The sequence below is a fragment of the Onychostoma macrolepis genome, chromosome 01 (genome assembly GCF_012432095.1).
Source record: "Onychostoma macrolepis isolate SWU-2019 chromosome 01, ASM1243209v1, whole genome shotgun sequence".
Lineage (NCBI taxonomy): Eukaryota > Metazoa > Chordata > Actinopteri > Cypriniformes > Cyprinidae > Onychostoma > Onychostoma macrolepis.
The window spans coordinates 32,837,079-32,856,536 of record NC_081155.1 but is presented as its reverse complement, the minus strand read 5'-3'; the positions used below and the strand labels follow the sequence as shown (position 1 = coordinate 32,856,536).

Genomic DNA, 19,458 nt, shown 5'->3' with positions numbered 1-19,458 from the left:
TCTACAGCTTTCACGGCTAAATGTATTGACATATTTTAATATAGATTCAAAAAATAGTGGTGCTAAACAACCATTTTGTTGTTTGTATCATTCTCTAACTTTCCCTAAGCTAGCATAACTTAATAAGACTCAGAATCACACACACACACACACACACACACACACACACACACCCCATCGGCTCATTTAACAGGAGAGTCCAGCTGGAAAATTTTGTCCTCAAGCATCATTCCTCTCTCTTTCTGTCCTTTATGCTTTCTCTCTCTTGCTTAGACACAAACAAACACATACTCCCTCTCTCTTTTTCTCCGATTTGACACCCTTCCATTTCCTGTACAAACTGCTTAGTTCCGCTTATAGTCTCTCTCTCTCAGTGCTGCTGTTCTATGACCATCCATTATCAGGATAATTGAAAGTTGACATCAACATACATAATGATCTCAGCTGAATTTGTTGTGTTGCTCTTAAAGAAACATTTAAAAAAAATTTTTTTACTGTAAATGCAATGAATTCCATCTCTGCATGCCCTTTGAGTTTAATGTGCATTATGTGCACTAGTTATGTTTTATTTTCACATTCACACAATTTCCAAGATTTTTGTGAACAGCTGATTACAACATTTCAATAGATTTCCAATGAGAAGTGTTTGTAAACCTGTTGTCACAGAAACTTGAAAGTCATATGGTCCATTATGCTAGGCTATATATAGCCTAATGAAATGGACCATATCTATATTTGATCTGAGAGCTATTGCTAAGGGGAATATAATCTGATATAAGAGTATATAGGCCTAATGAAATTAGGGATGCACCAATGTATTGGCCGCTGATATTTATCATCCGATTTTTGATTAATTTAGAGCCATCGGTATCGGCCCTTTTCATGCTATTTCCGATATTTCCGATGGCTCTAAATTAATTATTAATTAACTGCATGGAGACAATGAGTTGCAAAATCCATCGGTTTTCTCTGGGCAGGATAATTAAATACTTGCCAAAACAAAATAAAATCTGTAATATATGTGAAATGACCGTGCTGAGCTGTAAATTCATCATCAGTAAGTCGCAATGGCGATTCACCATTATGCAGTATGCGCCTGTGAACGGACAAAGCAGAATAAAACAGGCTACATGAAAAAGGAATAGGCCTACACACAAAATATATTTTGTTTCATTAACAGATTAATAGGTAACATTAACCTTCACATAGTCTTCACATATGTTTGATTTTTTCAATATACTCGATAATGTCAAATCGCAAATCGTATTATTATTACTGATATACCGAAGTATATTGAAAAAGTCAAACAAAAGACACAGAGTGCACGCATACATTAAGTAAAGAAGTCTAGTAGGTTAGACTAGTGCACGTGCGAGTGCGTTCTTTCACTGCATGATTCAATATTAAAATGCATGAAGAATGATCAGAAAATTCAAGATATGGGGGCAGAAAATGTATATATTTAGCCTATATCATTTCATATAGTTAAACAATATTACAAGATTGAGCGCTGTTTTTTTTTTTTGATCCAAAAATCATCATGATTACAAATGTGATTTATAACAGTTCAATAAACAAGAAGTTAATATTAAGAGACTTAATATTTAGACACCATATTGCCTGTTTTTGCTCTATTTCACCAACAAAAATCATTCCAAACACAGCCACAGTACTGTTTTGCGTCTCTGAGCAACATAACGGTGTTTCTTTCCTGAACGAATCAACCTTTAAATGATTCAATTCAATCGCAATGACTCATTCATTAACAGTGACTTGATGCCACCTACTGGCGGTTTTAATTTCATATTTAAAGTAGGCTATGTTTTTATTTTTTCAATAATTTCAAATATCAGTATTCAGCGTTTTATGTATCAAAACATTATTCATTTGCAGGTTAAAGTATTCCATGTCCCTCAGAGCTGCATTAAACAGTGGGTAAATATATTTATTCCACTTCAGATGCAGCTTTTGTGTCTCCTCTGCATTGCAAAGATGAATTTTGTTGATACTGATTTCATTTGTTGGTAACAGCCCAAATGTCTTATTATACTAATTGACTGAATAAATGTAAGAATTTGACTCAAAAGGTGATGCACACTTTTAGAAAAAAATGGCTTTATAAAGATAAAAATGCCCATAAAAGGTAAAAATCAATTTCTATCACTACTGTGAACTGACCACCACACAGAATATGAAAAATATAAAAATTTTTGGTGTCAGCTGTCCACAGCAGTCTTTATGATATCAGCACAATAACACACTCAGCAAAATATCGTCTAATTATCATTATCGAAAAATCCCAGAAAATATCAAGATATCTTTTTTGTCAATATTGCACACCCCTAGCAGGAACAGATATGTTCAAATACCGATTCTGCCTGGAGAGAACCAGTCGATTATTTTTTTCTGTTTTTAAGCCCTGCTTTATGCAACTGAACAATATCGGTATTGGAATCGGCCAATAGTAGTTTGTTAAAATCAGTATCGGCCAAAAAAAAAAAGATAAATCCTATCAGTGCATCCCTAAATTAAATACATTTAGGTCCATTAATTTCTCATTGGGTTCTACAGAAAAAAAAAACAGGATACGAATTTGGTACAACATAATGGTGAGCGAGTAATGGCAGAATGTTCATTTTTGTGTGAAATATTCCTGTAACAAACGCCCCATGCATACTGTCCTGTTTTCTGGGAAAGGCATAAATGAGGGTAAAATGGACTGTCAAAAACACCGTGTTCTCCCCTCTGTAACTGATCTTATGCTCTGTTAACCTCGTGCTCTCAAACACACTACACACACACACACACACACACATACACACACCTCGTTTCAGGGAGAGGACCTCAATAATGAATGGGCAGATAAATGAGTTTCCCTTAAAGCCCTCTGGACAGAAAGACAAAGAGAGCACAAGGCATGGTGGAAATTTTTTCCTTTTTCAATCAATGCTGTACCAATGTTTTTTCAATATAATAACATTTTTATCACCGCCATAAAATGTTTAATCAATGCTGATACTGAATGAGTGAGAAGAGAAGAGAACAGAAGAGTGATGTATGTCATTAATAAGTAGTGCTCTGTCTTCATGTTAACGGTGATTCATTTTAACATAGAAGAATGTGGCTGTGATGAATAAATCAGAGAGCCTACGGTCAGATTAATGTATGTATGTGATGGGTTTGAGTTTAATGTAGAAAGACAGATGTGTGATCATGTTTCTGGTAATGCGCTTCTACAGTGCTCTCACAGCACTTTTAAGTTCAATAATAGTTTGGTTTGGGTGCCTGTTGTAGAAAGGTATTCAAACAAAATCCACAAAGGAATCTAATTGTCTGCTTTATCTTTCATTCGGTGTGATGTTCTGATTAAATTAGAACATTGGATTACTGTTGCTTAGAGATGGAAGACTCATGTTTAATTCAATAGGGGTGGAGTCCAGACTCTAAAGCCACACCCACATGACTTCACCTATATTCCTCAAAACATTACCAAACAAACTAAACACACATTTGACAACATACACACCATACATTTTGAGCAGACGCTACAAGTATTCAGAAATTCATATACTGTAGAACAATTGGTAACACGTCACAATAATAGTACATGAATAATCATGAACTAATACTAATAATAACTAGTAATAAATAGTTATAATGTAAAGATTAAAAGTGAAATATTTTGATATATCAAATCACTGGCAGAGTAAAAGTAAAAAAAATTAATAGGAAAACCAAGTATAAAACCAATATCACATTCCTGCAGTTAAATAATAATTAAATGAAATAATTTAATTGAAATATTATAAATTTAATTAATATAAATATAATTAATATAAAATATAAATTTAAATACAATTAAATACAGTATACTGTTCCACACTATGAAGAAGAAAAATGATTCTCAATATCTTTTTCTCATCGATTCCTCTTTTATTCAGACAACCACAAACACTTAACACGCTATTAACACACTATCACACACTGTTGGCTTTGGCAAGGTAAGTGTGAAGTGAACAATCTCATTCCACACACACTGACTACAATATACTACATCTTCACACCTCCATATCTCCTTATGTTCATTTCACCCCCTCTCTCTATCTGTCTCTGTGGGTTGTTTATTATTGCTGGTATAAGCAGATGATCAGGATCTGTGTGAACATGAGAACACACAGTCTCTGATGCAATCTCTGATTACATTCAGCTTGTTTTTCAGGTCAGTGCTGTACCATGGGAATGAGTCAACCCTTACTAACGGCCTTTAGCCAAAGGAGAAGATTCACTCTGATGCTTTCTTCACACCAATAAACACACTGACTCTTAAAACATTAAATTTTCATACCTTATACACATAAAGACTGCACAGGATGTTAATGCAAGAAGTTCACAATACACAAAGTACTCTATTTATTCATCAACCCATTTACAGTATCCATTAATGCTCCACAGTAGTTCTTCAGGATTTTACATTAGACAGCCAGCGTTATTTTAGTAGCATTTATAAATGATTATAGTATTTATTGATATTTTTTCATTTGTATTTTTATATTTTCAGTTTTCATTTTAATTCGAAGTTTTAGTAATTTTGCTATGTACTTTTTAATATTTCTGTTTAGCTTTTTCAGTTTTAGTTTTAGTAATTTTAGTACTTCAGCTTACTTCAGTTGGTTAACAATGCAACATTTCAAAATTTTGTTTAAGTTTGTCATTTATTTTTTATTTCACTTACCAATAGTGATTTGTAATAGAACAGCACAGCAACAAAACAAACATAAACCAAACGGATTTGGGCCAAAATAGGATGCACGACCTTTGACATGCACCACAAAATATGTGGGAAGCATTATTTCCCTTTTAAAATGTAATAACCTATTTTTTCTATCCAAACTATGTATTGTTGTATGGTTAGATGCATTATAATTTTTTCCTGCAGTCCATGACCCTATCAGGATAGACCTGTGACTCAATTTTAGGTCGCGACCCACTAGTTGAGAAGCACTGAATTAATGTAGAAACACACAGCGCACATACGCGACTGTACACACACTCTCTTGTTTTTCATTTCACTGCTGATTCAAGCAGAGCAGAGTTTCAACATAAGAACAGTGATTCATGCTGGGAGAACAAATCTATAAGCAACACTAACATGGAAACCCAGAGAGGGAGAGAGAGGAGGGGGCACGAGGACAGAATAAGACAGAGAAAAACAATACAACAGGCTGATAGAATGAAATGAGCAGAGACGACAGGGAGTAGCCGTGTGTGTGTGTGTGTGTGTGTGTTACACTCACAGGGTTGAGAAGGACGGTAAGAAACAGCTCTCCTCCTCGTATGCTTTTGTCCAGTTCTTTAGGGCCTCCCGGATACTCTTTATAGAAGATGGTGTGTGTGAATAAGCCGCATGTCTGACGGGGCAGCACCTGCTCTCACACAAACACAAACACAGAGTTTAAGACTACAATGATTTGCAGTCAATAAAGTGCAAACCAAATTATGAATCTTTTAATGGTGTATTAATAAACCTCTCTGTCATTTATCATCTAATACTGCCAGTTTGAGTTCTACACATGACATTTTATTAGGTCTCATGTCAATGTTTCTGTATTCAAGTGTTGCGAGGAAACAACTTCATATATATTCATCCATTCACTTTCTGTCTAGATCAGTCAAAGAAAAGAGAATCATTTCTCAGTGGGAAAAAGCTGAATGCTTCAATAAAATATGCGGCAAACAGGCAAAGACTGACAAGAAGAAAAGAGAAAAAGAATAACAAATATACTGTGACTCAATGTGACAAAATTACTGCTTGACAACAACAGAAAAACTGCTCTCTCCTTTTCTAGCTCATGTCCAGGTACAGTAAAGCACATTACATATGTGTATTTAGACAAAACAACTGCTCTTTTCAATGTAATTACGAAAAGAATATGACTGAGCCTTTCAGGTTTCAAAATAAGGATACAAAAGTATCATAAAATAGTCTATGAAATTCATTGTGCAGTATATTCTACATGTTCTGAAGTTGTGAAATAGCTTTGTGTGAGGAACAGATTGAAATTTAAGTTGTCATTCACTAGAAAAATTCACTAGAGAACTAGACTGCTTTTTTTGCAACTTTTTGAGTCTTTAAAGGGGTAGTCGTGGCCTAATGGTTAGGGAGTCGGGCTTGTAACCTGAAGGTTATAATAATAATATGGTTTGGAACAACATGAATGTTTTCATTTTTTATTTTAATTTTCCTTTAATATCTCAACTTTTCCTTTACAGCAATGAGATTAAATAGAGAGGAGATTTTTCTTTGCATTTTCACATTTCTTGAACATTTCTCATCAGATTCTTCCAAGAACTTATCTAATTTAAAGCAGCATGACATTTTTGAACATCGAAAATAATAAGAAATGTTTCTTGAGAACCAAATCAGAATATTAGAGTAATTTGAAGTATTATGTGACACCGGAGAACTGGAGTAATGGCTGCTGAAAATTCTGCTTTGCCATCACATAAATATATTTAAATAGAAAATATTTATTTTAAATTGAAATTACATTTGAAAAGATGAATTACTCCAAGGCACTCGTAGTAACAATAAAAAGCCTTTGATTAACTGGGCTAAATCATTAAAATAATTAAAAAGGTAGATCAGAAATTGCATTTGATATGAGATTTTCAAAAACATTTTTTTTTTTTTTAATCTTACAAACTCCAGACTTGTGAACAGTATAGTGTATGTCTGACATATTGTACTTGTACTTCCTCTGACAGACAGGTTGAGAGACGTTGGTACATTTATGAGAATCAACAGAGTCAATTTCTCAACACTGTAACAGTGTGTAAATATCAGAGAGGCAGCAAGACTCCTCCAACAAACTGCTAAAACAGCAAAATCTACTACATTAACACACCCACAAACACACTGGGCTCTAATGCACTGATAAGAGCTTTCATCACCCAAATGCTTGTTTTCGGACTGCTTGATTGAGCTGGAACAGATCTTTGGGACTCTCTCCAATCTTTCCATCTAACTTAAACTTAATTGCTTTTCCCACTTTAACATCTCTCTCTGTGTATTATTGTGTGGCACGCATGTTCCACTATACGCGTGCTGTTGCTAAAATTACGCACACACCCTTGACGGGCAAAGAACAATTGTATTGCACACATGTAGTCTTGATTTAATATTTTAATCTACTCCATCTTCTAAAATTCAATTCCAGTGCAAACACACTAAACTGCCTGTCCCACCAGCATGCCTGGAGAATTTATTAAACTCTATTCATATGCTCTATCCTTCCTATTCGCTTTTCTGCCACCCACCTTCCCTGCCATTTCTTCTCATTGAATGTTACTTGCCCTGTCAGTATATTATTGTGGTGGTTTGTGAAAGAAGCAGTTAGTTCTATGGTGTGCTGTCGACTTGCTGTATTGCGGAGCCAGATCAGACTGTAACACTCTGACATGCTTCATAGCCCAATGGATCCAGACTCATCAGGATTCAGTGCTCTGGATCTCTGATCTGAGACCTGTTATGCTTGCACCGAGGAGGCCAGTACTTAGGCCAAAGGTGTCCAAACAACTGACCTAAAACCTGTTTTGGAGCATCTACTAAATAAAAAAAGCCAGAGATTTGGGCTCACAAACACCTGCTTCAAAACATCTGTCTTTGGCTAGATTCAGAACGCTCATAAAAAGCTATAGATGATGACAGCTAAATTGCATGCAAAAAATAAATAAATAAATACAATTCTGATCTGAGTTAGGCCTGCCAACGTTTGTTCTTTTGTATTGTGAATGAGGAAAAAGTGACACATCTCTAATTCACTAGAAGGAACAAAGAAAGACATGTTGTAGTGGGCTGGTGCTCACACAAAAGAGAGTACTCTAATTTGTTTGTCTGAACTTCAAAAAGAAGGCATAAGTATTCATAAGAAACAAATAAAGGGTGCATTAATTCCTGCTGTTTCATAAGAGTTATGAAATAGATTGCACTGTTTCAAAAACTAATTTTCCTAATCAGTATCATTTTTTTTTCCAGTAAAATATCTAAACAGCTTAAAATAATCTAATTTACTAAAACTGCATAAAGGATTAAAAGCCGTTTTATTTTTTTAAAATTGGCAAATTGCCTTTTCTGTTTTATGCATAAATCTAACTAAATCTAGTTAGATTTATGTTTTGTCCTCAATGAAAACAATTTTGCAATTGGGTAAGAGAAATAAAATTATTTCAAGACATTGTTATATATTATTAAGTATTATTACAAAATTAAAGGTTCTACTTCTACATTTATCTTGATCAAAGGTACTGGAAAAGACATAAATAATAATAAAAATAATAAAAAAAAAATCTTTACTGTTCCTCATGTTGTTCCAAACTTTTATGACCTTAATTTTTTAGAGGAACACAAAAAGGAGATATTACTCAGAATGGCAAAAAAAAAAAAAAAAAGTCCCAAACATTCTGCTTAACATTTCCGTTTCTGTTTCACAGAAGAAAGAAAGTCATCTGAGTTTGAACGTTACATGAAGGTGAGTAGATTATGTCAGAACTTTTGTTTCTGGGTGAGCTATCCCTTTAAATGAAATCTTCAGATAACCATAGAGCCTTTAACCAGAAATGAGGAACAGAGACAGTAAAAGCTATTTAAAAAATTGATTCAAAGCTGCGGTTGGGGACATCTAGTCAAAATCTGTGTGTGTGTACCACTAATAGATTTGGCTGTGGTGAATGCACTATGGGGTATTTCATCTGAGTCCCAGTGTGTCATCATTAATTCTTTTGGAGTGTATGTGTGTTTCATTGATTTGCTATGCTTGCTGTTGCTTGTATTTTGGCAGTCTCTTGCAGGCAAGTCTCACTGCTTTTTCACAACACTACCTGTGTAGCAACCAGTGGCAGATTGCGAATCTATACAGCCTCCTGCAAAGCATGAGATGGGTCTTGCTCATAATCACTGATGTTATGTATGTTAAGTAAGTTTGTTATTGACAGCTTAGCTTGCTAGCATAGCACTAATGGGTTAAGAAAAGTTCTTCTAGTTAGCTAGATCAAAATATTATAACACGCTACATTTTTAATCAGAAGGATCTTGTACGACACAGCCTGTGGATGAAATCAAATATTAAACTATTACACTTTCTAATATTAATATTCTGTGACATGAACCTTTTGAGTGTGTGATTGTTTCCTGCAATTTCAATCCCAGGGAAAATGAATATTATTCCACATCAAAAAAACAATGCTGAACTTTTTTTGTCATACGCATACGCTGTAATTCTGTGTGGTGCAATGATGTGTCCTCTATATGTTGAGCCGTACCATGATGTCATTATGAATGAATCCCTTGCGGTGGCGTGCAGGTTTGAGGTGTGGGTATTCCTCAGTACTGGTCACTCGTATCCCCCATGCTTTCTTCCAAGCCTCATACAGCTGAATATGGACTGGATATACACCAGAATGATGAGGGGCCACGGCATATCCCAGATCTACTGGAATACCATGCTCCTGTAAAGAGAAATACACACAAATAAATATACTTTATAGCTGAATGTCATGCACATACACAAGCATATTACAATCTTTTATTAACACATATACACAAGTAATCGAGTACTGCAGTGGATGACTTACAACTTCAAAGTATTTAACACCAATCAAAAATCAAAAAGCTCCCACTCTTTTTCACTAATCATTTTCCAGGACTTTGAGGACTTTCCCAGGACATTTTCAATTTAATTAAGGCATGGAATAAAAGACAAGGATCACTTCCTTAAAATATGCACAGTTTATGGCCATGACTTTAAAATCAGCTCTTTAATATGAGCTCTTTTAAAATACAACAAATGATCTTTGGAACCAGTTTCAATTCCAAATTAAAACCTATTTGAAAATTATTAATGCTAATATGTGTGTGTGTGTGTGTGTGTGTGTGTGTGTGCATATACAGTGAGGAAAATAAGTATTTGAACACCCTGCTATTTTGCAAGTTCTCCCACTTAGAAATCATGGAGGGTCTGAAATTGTCATCGAGGTGCATGTCCACTGTGAGAGACATAATCTAAAAAAAATCCAGAAATCACAATGTATGATTTTTAACTATTTATTTGTATGATACAGCTGCAAATAAGTATTTGAACACCTGTCTATCAGCTAGAATTCTGACCCTCAAAGATCTGTTAGTCTGCCTTTAAAATGTCCACCTCCACTCCATTTATTATCCTAAATTAGATGCACCTGTTTGAGGTCGTTAGCTGCATAAAGACACCTGTCCACCCCATACAATCAGTAAGAATCCAACTACTAACATGGCCAAGACCAAAGAGCTGTCCAAAGACACTAGAGACAAAATTGTACACCTCCACAAGGCTGGAAAGGGCTACGGGAAATTGCCAAGCAGCTTGGTGAAAAAGGTCCACTGTTGGAGCAATCATTAGAAAATGGAAGAAGCTAAACATGACTGTCAATCTCCCTCGGACTGGGGCTCCATGCAAGATCTCACCTCGTGGGGTCTCAATGATCCTAAGAAAGGTGAGAAATCAGCCCAGAACTACACGGGAGGAGCTGGTCAATGACCTGAAAAGAGCAGGGACCACCGTTTCCAAGGTTACTGTTGGTAATACACTAAGACATCATGGTTTGAAATCATGCATGGCACGGAAGGTTCCCCTGCTTAAACCAGCACATGTCCAGGCCCGACTTAAGTTTGCCAATGACCATTTGGATGATCCAGAGGAGTCATGGGAGAAAGTCATGTGGTCAGATGAGACCAAAATATAACTTTTTGGTCATAATTCCACTAAACGTGTTTGGAGGAAGAAGAATGATGAGTACCATCCCAAGAACACCATCCCTACTGTGAAGCATGGGGTGGTAGCATCATGCTTTGGGGTGTTTTTCTGCACATGGGACAGGGCGACTGCACTGTATTAAGGAGAGGATGACCGGGGCCATGTATTGCGAGATTTTGGGGAACAACCGCCTTTCCTCAGTTAGAGCATTGAAGATGGGTCGAGGCTGGGTCTTCCAACATGACAATGACCAAGCACACAGCCAGGATAACCAAGGAGTGGCTCTGTAAGAAGCATATCAAGGTTCTGGCGTGGCCTAGCCAGTCTCCAGACCTAAACCCAATAGAGAATCTTTGAGGGAGCTCAAACTCTGTGTTTCTCAGCGACAGGCCAGAAACCTGACTGATCTAGAGAAGATCTGTGTGGAGGAGTGGGCCAAAATCCCTCCTGCAGTGTGTGCAAACCTGGTGAAAAACTACAGGAAACGTTTGACCTCTGTAATTGCAAACAAAGGCTACTGTACCAAATATTAACATTGATTTTCTCAGGTGTTCAAATACTTATTTACAGCTGTATCATACAAATAAATGGTTAAAAAATCATACATTGTGATTTCTGGATTTTTTTTTAGATTATGTCTCTCACAGTGGACATGCACCTACGATGACAATTTCAGACCCTCCATGATTTCTAAGTGGGAGAACTTGCAAAATAGCAGGGTGTTCAAATACTTATTTTCCTCACTGTATATATATATATATATATATACACACAGTGGTGTGAAAAAGTTTTTGCCTCCTTCCTGTTATTTTTCATTTTGCATATTTGTCACACTTGAATGATTCAGATCATCAAACAAATTTTAATATTACACAGAGTTAACACGAGTAAATACAAAATGCAGTTTTGAATGATGATTTTATTTATTAAGGGAAAAAAGCTGTCCAAACCTGCCTGGGACTTCGTGAAAAAGTAATTGCCCTTAAATCTAACAACTGGTTGTGCCACCCTTTGCAGCAACTACTGCAATCAAGTGTTTGCGATAACTGGCAATGAGTCTTTCACATTGTTGTGGAGGAATTTTGGCCCACTCTTCTTTGCAGAATTGTTTTAATTCAGCCACATTGGAGGGTTTTCGAGCATGAAAGGACTGTTTGCCACATCATCTCAGTTGGATTTAAGTTCGGACTTTGACTTGGCCACTCCAAAACCTTAATTTTGTTTTTCTTGAGACATTCAGAGGTGGACTTGCTGGTGTGTTTGGGATCATTGTTCTACTGCATAACCCAAGTGCGCTTGAGCTTGACTTCACAAACTAATGGCCGGACATTCTCCTTCAGGATTTTCTGATAGAGTGCAGAATTCATGGTTCCATCAATTATGGCAAGTCATCCAGGTTCTGAAGCTGCAAAGCAGCCTCAGACCATCACACTACCACCACCATGTTTGACTGTTGGTATGATGTTCTTTTTATGAATTGCTGTGTTGGTTTTACGCCAGATGTAACGGGACACACACCTTCCAAAAAGTTCAACTTTTGTCTCATCAGTCCACAGAATATTTGCCCAAAAGTCTTAGGGATAATCAAGATATTTTTTGGCAAATGTGAGACGAGCCTTTGTGTTCTTTTTGGTCAGCAGTGGCTTTTGCCTTGAAACTCTCCCATGGATGCCGTTTTTGCCCAGTCTCTTTCTTATTGTTGAATCATGAACACTGACCTTAATTGAGGCAAGTGAGACCTGCAGTTCTTTAGATGTTGTTCTGCACTGTTAGACATTTCGGTAATTTCCACAGTATATCACTGTATATCACCCAGTATAATACTGCAAATTTCCTTTACAGTAAATAACTGTAATACCCTTTGCATCATGGGAATTTTCTGTGACGTCAGACCCCATATACAGAGACTTACTGTATTTTTTAAAATGGCTGTATACTACTGTATTTGCTGTAACGGTCTCTTTGGCGCCATTCTATTGAGGTCGTTTTATTTTCCTCATTTCTTACATTTGGATTGACACAATTTGCCCTGCACCGTGTCTATAACGCCGCAACAGCTTGGGACTGACTACACTGGACGTGTTACATCGCTTGTAATGACTGGAAAATCCGTTTGTACTTCGTGTCGTGTACATCAACCCTTTCTCACTCCCAACTCGTCACATATTGAAGCTTGGTCAGGACCACTTGGTGTCGCTTTTTGATGCTCACGGTACCCCTTATCGTAATTTTTCGAATTGCAGGATCCTTCGTTGCTTTAAATAGGAAACCCTTAGCGTCAATATGCCGATGCCATACTGGGAATTTTATCGTCATAATTAAATTATATATTAGGTAATAACATTGCCATTATTGCATATATTGTGGGATTGTGATTTTTCAATGTAAACAGCCACAACAGTTTTATTTATATTACATTATTTACACATTTATGAGCACATAACCCAACCCCTGCCTCTAAACCTACCATTTGTCAATAAAACACAAGATATAACAGGCAGATACAACTACCGTCATAATTTATTCAAAAAATATGAATGTTCCAAGTCTTCCGAGGCAAAAGATTGATTTGTGAGAGGAATAGACGCGATCGCCGTCTCCGTCTGCCGTTAAGCTCATCCTGTATGCTGCAGTCTGTGCACAAATTCAAAAAATGCTGCCAGAAGAAGCCTTACGTCAGCCTTGGTTGTGAAATGCTATTGGATCTTGTGTGTCTTGTGATAGATTGCGTCATGCTGCTGGACTATGGAAGGCCGTTGGGGCCAAAACGTGTGGTACTAACGCGTTAACAAGTATTTATGTGTTAATGCGCGATTTCCGTGTTAACGTGTAAACTATGCGTTAACGCAATTACATGTTAACGCATACCTAAATGGTAGATGCGCCAGATGAAGTAGGCTCAACGTAATCATTAGGTAAGTGCTCATTCACAATCTTATGAATAATTAAAATAAAAGGAAGATGCGCATCAGCACATTAATATTCATAAAAAGGATTACAAGCCGTTACGACAGGCAATGTCAACGTGGCATCACCCTTTCATTTTATTTGAATTATTCATGTTGTTGTGACCCAAGTAGTACACTGAGCATACCGTGAGTTTACTTAAAGCAACCATCACGTGCCAGGGACATTCACGGAAGGGCACACGGAAGAGCCAGGGGAAACATAGTCTCATGTTCTGTATTTTAATATTAAAATATATTTAATTTCCTTGTTGATACTACCTTCAATGTATGATTTTACATTTTCACAAATTGTATTATTATATGTCAAATTATATTTCATCTGTCTGATTTCAGTTATTACTAATACAAGCCACTCTTGATTAATTTCTTTGCGTGTGTCCTTTGATTATTCACCATGTCTATGCACCATATAATGGAGGGCACATTCCTTGTCACATGTGGATCAAGGTAGGGATTGGATGACTTGTTCAATTATTAAGTGAAGATACTTAATAGCTGTTAAATATCTCAATTAGTTGGTGACAAAAACATAACCAAAATATTACTTTTCCTGGGGCATTGGGGTTTAGTAATTATTGATTTATTGCATGAAATTAGTGTGTCCAATGTTATCAAGTAATTTTAAGGTATTAGATATATCTTTTTAATGTATTTCAAATTCTACCCAGTGGTGTGTCAGGCACTATAACCATCTGAGAAGGGGTGACAAAATATAGGACATTATAGCAACAAAAGACCTTATTTATATTTAAAACAGCGGCTCATTAACACAAGCTAATCTATGGTATACATCTCTCATTTGTTTTCATTACAAGTTTGAACACTATGAGGTCTTGAAGTCAACAGCACTGCCTGCTCCATCTTCAGCAAAGAACTGCTCTCAATTGCTAAGGTGTATGTGTATTATATACAAGAAAAGAAGTGGTTCCAGCCATACACAAGTTTAGTTCCTAGATTGAAGTAGACTCAATACATGTGCTTTAATATTTTAAGTGAAGGAGACAACAGACTCCCTATGTACATTTACATTTACATACTTGCATATCATTGCTCTTTTGTTGATTTTCAGGGGTTGAACAGTTATAATTTAAAAATACTTGAATACCAGTTGTGCTGTTACTATTATATGTAGTTGTAGCCTACTTATGCCTGAAAAGACATTGAATTAAAATTCATTAAAAACCACCAGTAGATGGTGCTAAAGCTCAATGCCTGCACAAAATGACACGTTAACACGCAATTACGCGTTAACATGTAAATCGCGTGTTAACGCGTATTTACATGTTAACGCATTAATCCACACGTTTTGGCCCCAACGGCCTTCCATACGGGACTGGAGTATGCTTTTGAATGAGCATGTTAACAGAGCGGGATCATTTTCAGCAATTAAAACCTTATGTTTTACTCTCTTCTTCTCATAAAGACTTCGTATGGCTTCAGAAGACTTGGAATGCAACACGACTTGTTTGTAATGCTTTTATACTGCTTGTTTATAGTCAGTTTTTGCAATAAATACTGCACTTATATTTGCCTGTTACATGTTTTATATTGTTCAAAGGTGGGTAGGTTTAGGGTAGGGTTGGGGTTATTTTTTACAAATGCATGCAAACCATTAAAATAAGACAAACAACTGAAAACAACAGAGGACCCTGCAAGTCGAAAAATGATGCCAAGTGGTCCTGTCCAAGCTTCAATATGTGACGAGTTGGGTGTGAGAATGGGTTGAGTACATCTGTGCGTCAGAAATATACCGGGGCATCAGTTTACTGTCCGCATCCACTGTAGATAGTAGGGATGTGCCCGAAGCCGAATACCTTATTCGGAAAGGCACGGATAATGGCTTCAAAACGAATAACAGATTTATCCGAATAACAGAAAAAATATTCGGCAGACACAATCACATGTTTTCTGGAACAGCACTACATTAGTGAGGTCTGCGGTTGTTAAGATTTGTGCAATACTAATGGCTAGTACCGCTTTGTTAGTGTTCGACACAGTTTCGTACAGATAATATCATGGTGATCATTGCGTTTGTCTAATGAATGTGGTCTCCTCAGCAATAAACTATCCGTGCGCTCCTTTTTTGATTGCTGCCTGTCAGTGCCAGCGAAGTAGTGTTGCCAGATATTTCTACAAAAAACAAACACAACCAATCTCCTTAAAAATGCACCAAAATAAATTTTAATCTTGTATTTTGCAAATAGGACACAGAATCTCTAACCTCAACTTTCATCTTCCCACTTTATTAATGGCCTAATTACTTTATTACATTAGCATTAAAACAAGTCCAGCGATGCTTATAATATCTAGATCTGGAAGTGGAGGCTGCACTTGCGCCAAGCTCCTTTACTCCTGTGTTTCGCAGCTGCTGCGAGTAAAGCCTCGTTTATACTCGCGCCTGGCTCCGCTTCGCGAGCCTCCGCTGACTGCGCGCGCACCTCCCCAAACGGACGAGGCGTTTATACTTGACACGTTCGCCGTTGAGATATTCTTTGAAACGACAGGGGGCGCACAAACGAAATCGTCCTTTAAATCCGCAGGAAGTAGAAGAGAAGTAGGAATTTTACCTGAATTACATCAGATCATTCAAGATGGACTATTGTTTGTTGATTTAATAAAATTTTACATCAAACTTTTTGTTCACTCTTTCATTTCTGTGCATAATGCAGACACATTTCTACATATTGCAGTATAGCTAACGGTATGTGGGTTATTCGACAGTGTTGGAATTTACAGGATGTCTTATTTCTTATTCTAACATTTCAAATTAGACCACATTATTAGAGTACAAGTTAGACAAAAATATTGCCACGTTGAGGCTCAAGTAGGTGTAACTGTTCAAATACCAGATTAATGTTATAATGTATATAAGTTGAAACCTAGTGTTTTGCAAATGTAACACTTCTATAAAGGTTAGGGACTGCAAAATGTACTTTGCCATAGATCAACCCATGTGATGTCTTTGTTATGTTATATAAAATGAGAAGATATAACAGTTCAAAAGAGCAATGTTGATAAATATTGTTTTATTCTGAATACAATATATTACAGACAAATTGTTTTGTGGTGCATAGAATACTTTGCTATAGTTACAGTGCTACAGGCATTTGAATAATTATTTTAAAACTATTATAAAAATTACAAAGAAATAAGCTGTTCATGTTGACTGCGGCGCCGCGCGAACTGTTCGCTCGAGTCTCAAAAAATGTCATGCACACCGCCACGCGAAATGAGGTCGCGCTCACCCAATGCGAACTTCCGCTAACACCGCGATGACGTCATATTTGGCGCGCGCACCCAAGCGAACTTGCGGACGCGTCGAGTATAAACTAGGCTTAAGCCACATGAATTTATTCAGCGAATTTATACATCATTTTAAATAATTTTTCATATGTTTTCAAATTTTATTTTTGAACATAAAACATTTACAGAGGTCTGGACCTCATAGATGGCTATGGGCCTGGATGTGTAAAGTGAATGAGTGTAAACTATAGTCTATATTAGCGCAAATCAATAGCAGTGTTGGGGTCTATGGTTCTCTCAGAAATCAGAGCTTTGTCTGGAGTTATATCAACTCGACAGAAATATCCTAAAAACTGTCCTAACTTCAAACCTTTTCGAAATCCAACTGTAAAAACGCATTACATTAGCCCTTTTCGTGAATAAGAAAAATAAGAAGAATAAAGTTATTTTTATTTTTTGATAAAGTTTTAAATAGAAGATATTTACAAACTTATAATTTTAATAAAAAAATAATACTTTCTTTAGTTATACAAGGCATATTTGTTAAATGAAAATTACGAATTGAACAGATTTGCATTTAAAATGGTATTTTCAAGTAATTTGATGAACTTCTGGTTTAAGCCACGCCCACTTCCGGATCTATACGAATACATATACAGATACAAATAATGAGATTGTCACAGATACAGATACAAATAATGGCTCCGCTGCACACCCCTAGTAGATAGTATATATAATGGGTTCTATGTTGTCTGTTGTCGAGTGGCACGGCGCGAGGAAGTCACGGACGGGTTTTCCCCAGGGATGAACCCGCGAGAGTGGAAGAGCTCCGGAAAACATCTGCACTGTGTGTCGATGCACCTTATGAGAGAATGAGACCAGCAAGCAAGGTAAAAATATATATACGTTTGTCTGTGTGTTTGTGTCAGATTTTTGCACACCAGTTTACCTAACATTAGTAACATTTACTCGTCAACATGGCGGTTACAGAACTTTACCATGGTAAACTGCGCTGTTGTTTCAAACGACTTTTGTCATCTTATTGAATTAAGTTACCGAATTAAAATTATTTTTAATGAGCAACACTTATCTTATATTAACATTAGGTTAACTAATGTGAAATTTAGTTCAGGTGTTAGTAGTTGTTGGCCAGTAGCCCATTGAGAAAATAAAATCGTATGTTAGCTAGGTTAAACTAGTTTTATGGCTAGCTGCCTTTCTAGTTTTAGAATTAGTTTGTTATAGTTTTTAATGGAATTTAAGATTTACTGCATTTTTTGTATTTGTGTTTTAAAGGCAACTGCAATGAAGCATCAAGAAAGACATGGACATGCCAGCCACCCTGAGACTGATAATTCATGGTAAGAGAACAGCTATGTTTTTGAGAGGTTTGTGTATTCTATATGAGGTTTTCCTTTTAAAAGTGTGCTATTTATACTTGTTGTTTTTCAGAGAAGACATTTCTGTGACTAACAAAGTGGATGGAGCAGCACCTGGGTTTTGCAGATAGCTATGTATTCTTTGGCTGCTTGTCTTTCCCCCCCCATTATGTTTCTGTTGCCTAAATATTCTTTGTAAGGATGAATCCAGAGGACACAACATAATGCACTGCAAAACGTCCTAAGACAGGAGAAATGGTGAAGATGCACTGTTCCAGCATTGGAAGTCTGTATTTTTAAGTGTTATACATGCAATGTTTTAAATAAAGAATTTTATATTTTGTAATTATTGTGTCTGTTTTAATTAAATGCCAGTAGTACCTATGTAGAGTAAAAATAAAATGAATTATATATATAAAAATTATAAAATCTAATAAAATCTATATTAAAATGAATGAATTACAGTAGTATACTGATTAATTGGATTTTATTTACAGTAATTTACTGTAAAACAGCACAGTTTTCAACTGTGAATCTTATTTACAGTAACTTACTGTACGTTACTGTAAAAACCCTTTGAAATGTCTAACAGTGTGGGTTCTTTTATGACCTCCTGGATTCTGTTTCACGTTTTCTCCATTTGTGGATAATGGCTCTGACCGTGGTTTGCTGGAGTCACAAAGCCTTAGAAATGGCTTTATAACCCTTTCCAGACTGATAACTTCAACTATTTTGTTTCTCATCTGTTCTTGAATGTCTTTATATCATGGCATGATGTGATGCTCTTTAAGCATGAATGAATGAATGAATGACGCATTTATATCGCGCTTTTTAATGTGTATTGCAATACACCCAAAGCGCTTTACAATCATGTTGGGGGGGTCTCTCCTCAACCACCACCAGTGTGCAGCATCCACTTGGATGATGCGACGGCAGCCACAGGACAACGGCGCCAGTGCGCTCACCACACACCAGCTACAGGTGGAGAGGAGAGAGAGATAGAGCCAATCAAGTGGATGGGGATTATTGGGAAGCCATGATTGACAAGGGCCAGTGGAGGGAATTTGGCCAGGACACCGG

General features: G+C 36.5%; 1 protein-coding gene and 1 long non-coding RNA gene across 3 annotated transcripts in view; one reads left to right on the top strand and one right to left on the bottom strand.

Annotated features, from left to right (window-relative positions):
• The window catches only part of ndst3 (N-deacetylase/N-sulfotransferase (heparan glucosaminyl) 3), a 70,018-nt gene that overhangs the window by 16,915 nt on the left and 33,645 nt on the right, over window positions 1–19,458 (bottom strand). For both annotated transcript variants that reach the window (XM_058790900.1, XM_058790906.1), the window contains exons 6-7: window positions 9,319–9,504; window positions 5,295–5,423 (exon numbers count right to left, since the gene is read on the bottom strand). In XM_058790900.1, the coding sequence (XP_058646883.1) occupies window positions 5,295–5,423; window positions 9,319–9,504 (315 nt within the window). The remainder of the gene's footprint in view (window positions 1–5,294; window positions 5,424–9,318; window positions 9,505–19,458) is intronic.
• LOC131549092 (uncharacterized) lies at window positions 17,570–18,724 on the top strand. The gene is made up of 3 exons (XR_009273335.1): window positions 17,570–17,889; window positions 18,296–18,360; window positions 18,452–18,724. It is a non-coding gene; the product is annotated as an uncharacterized LOC131549092 (long non-coding RNA).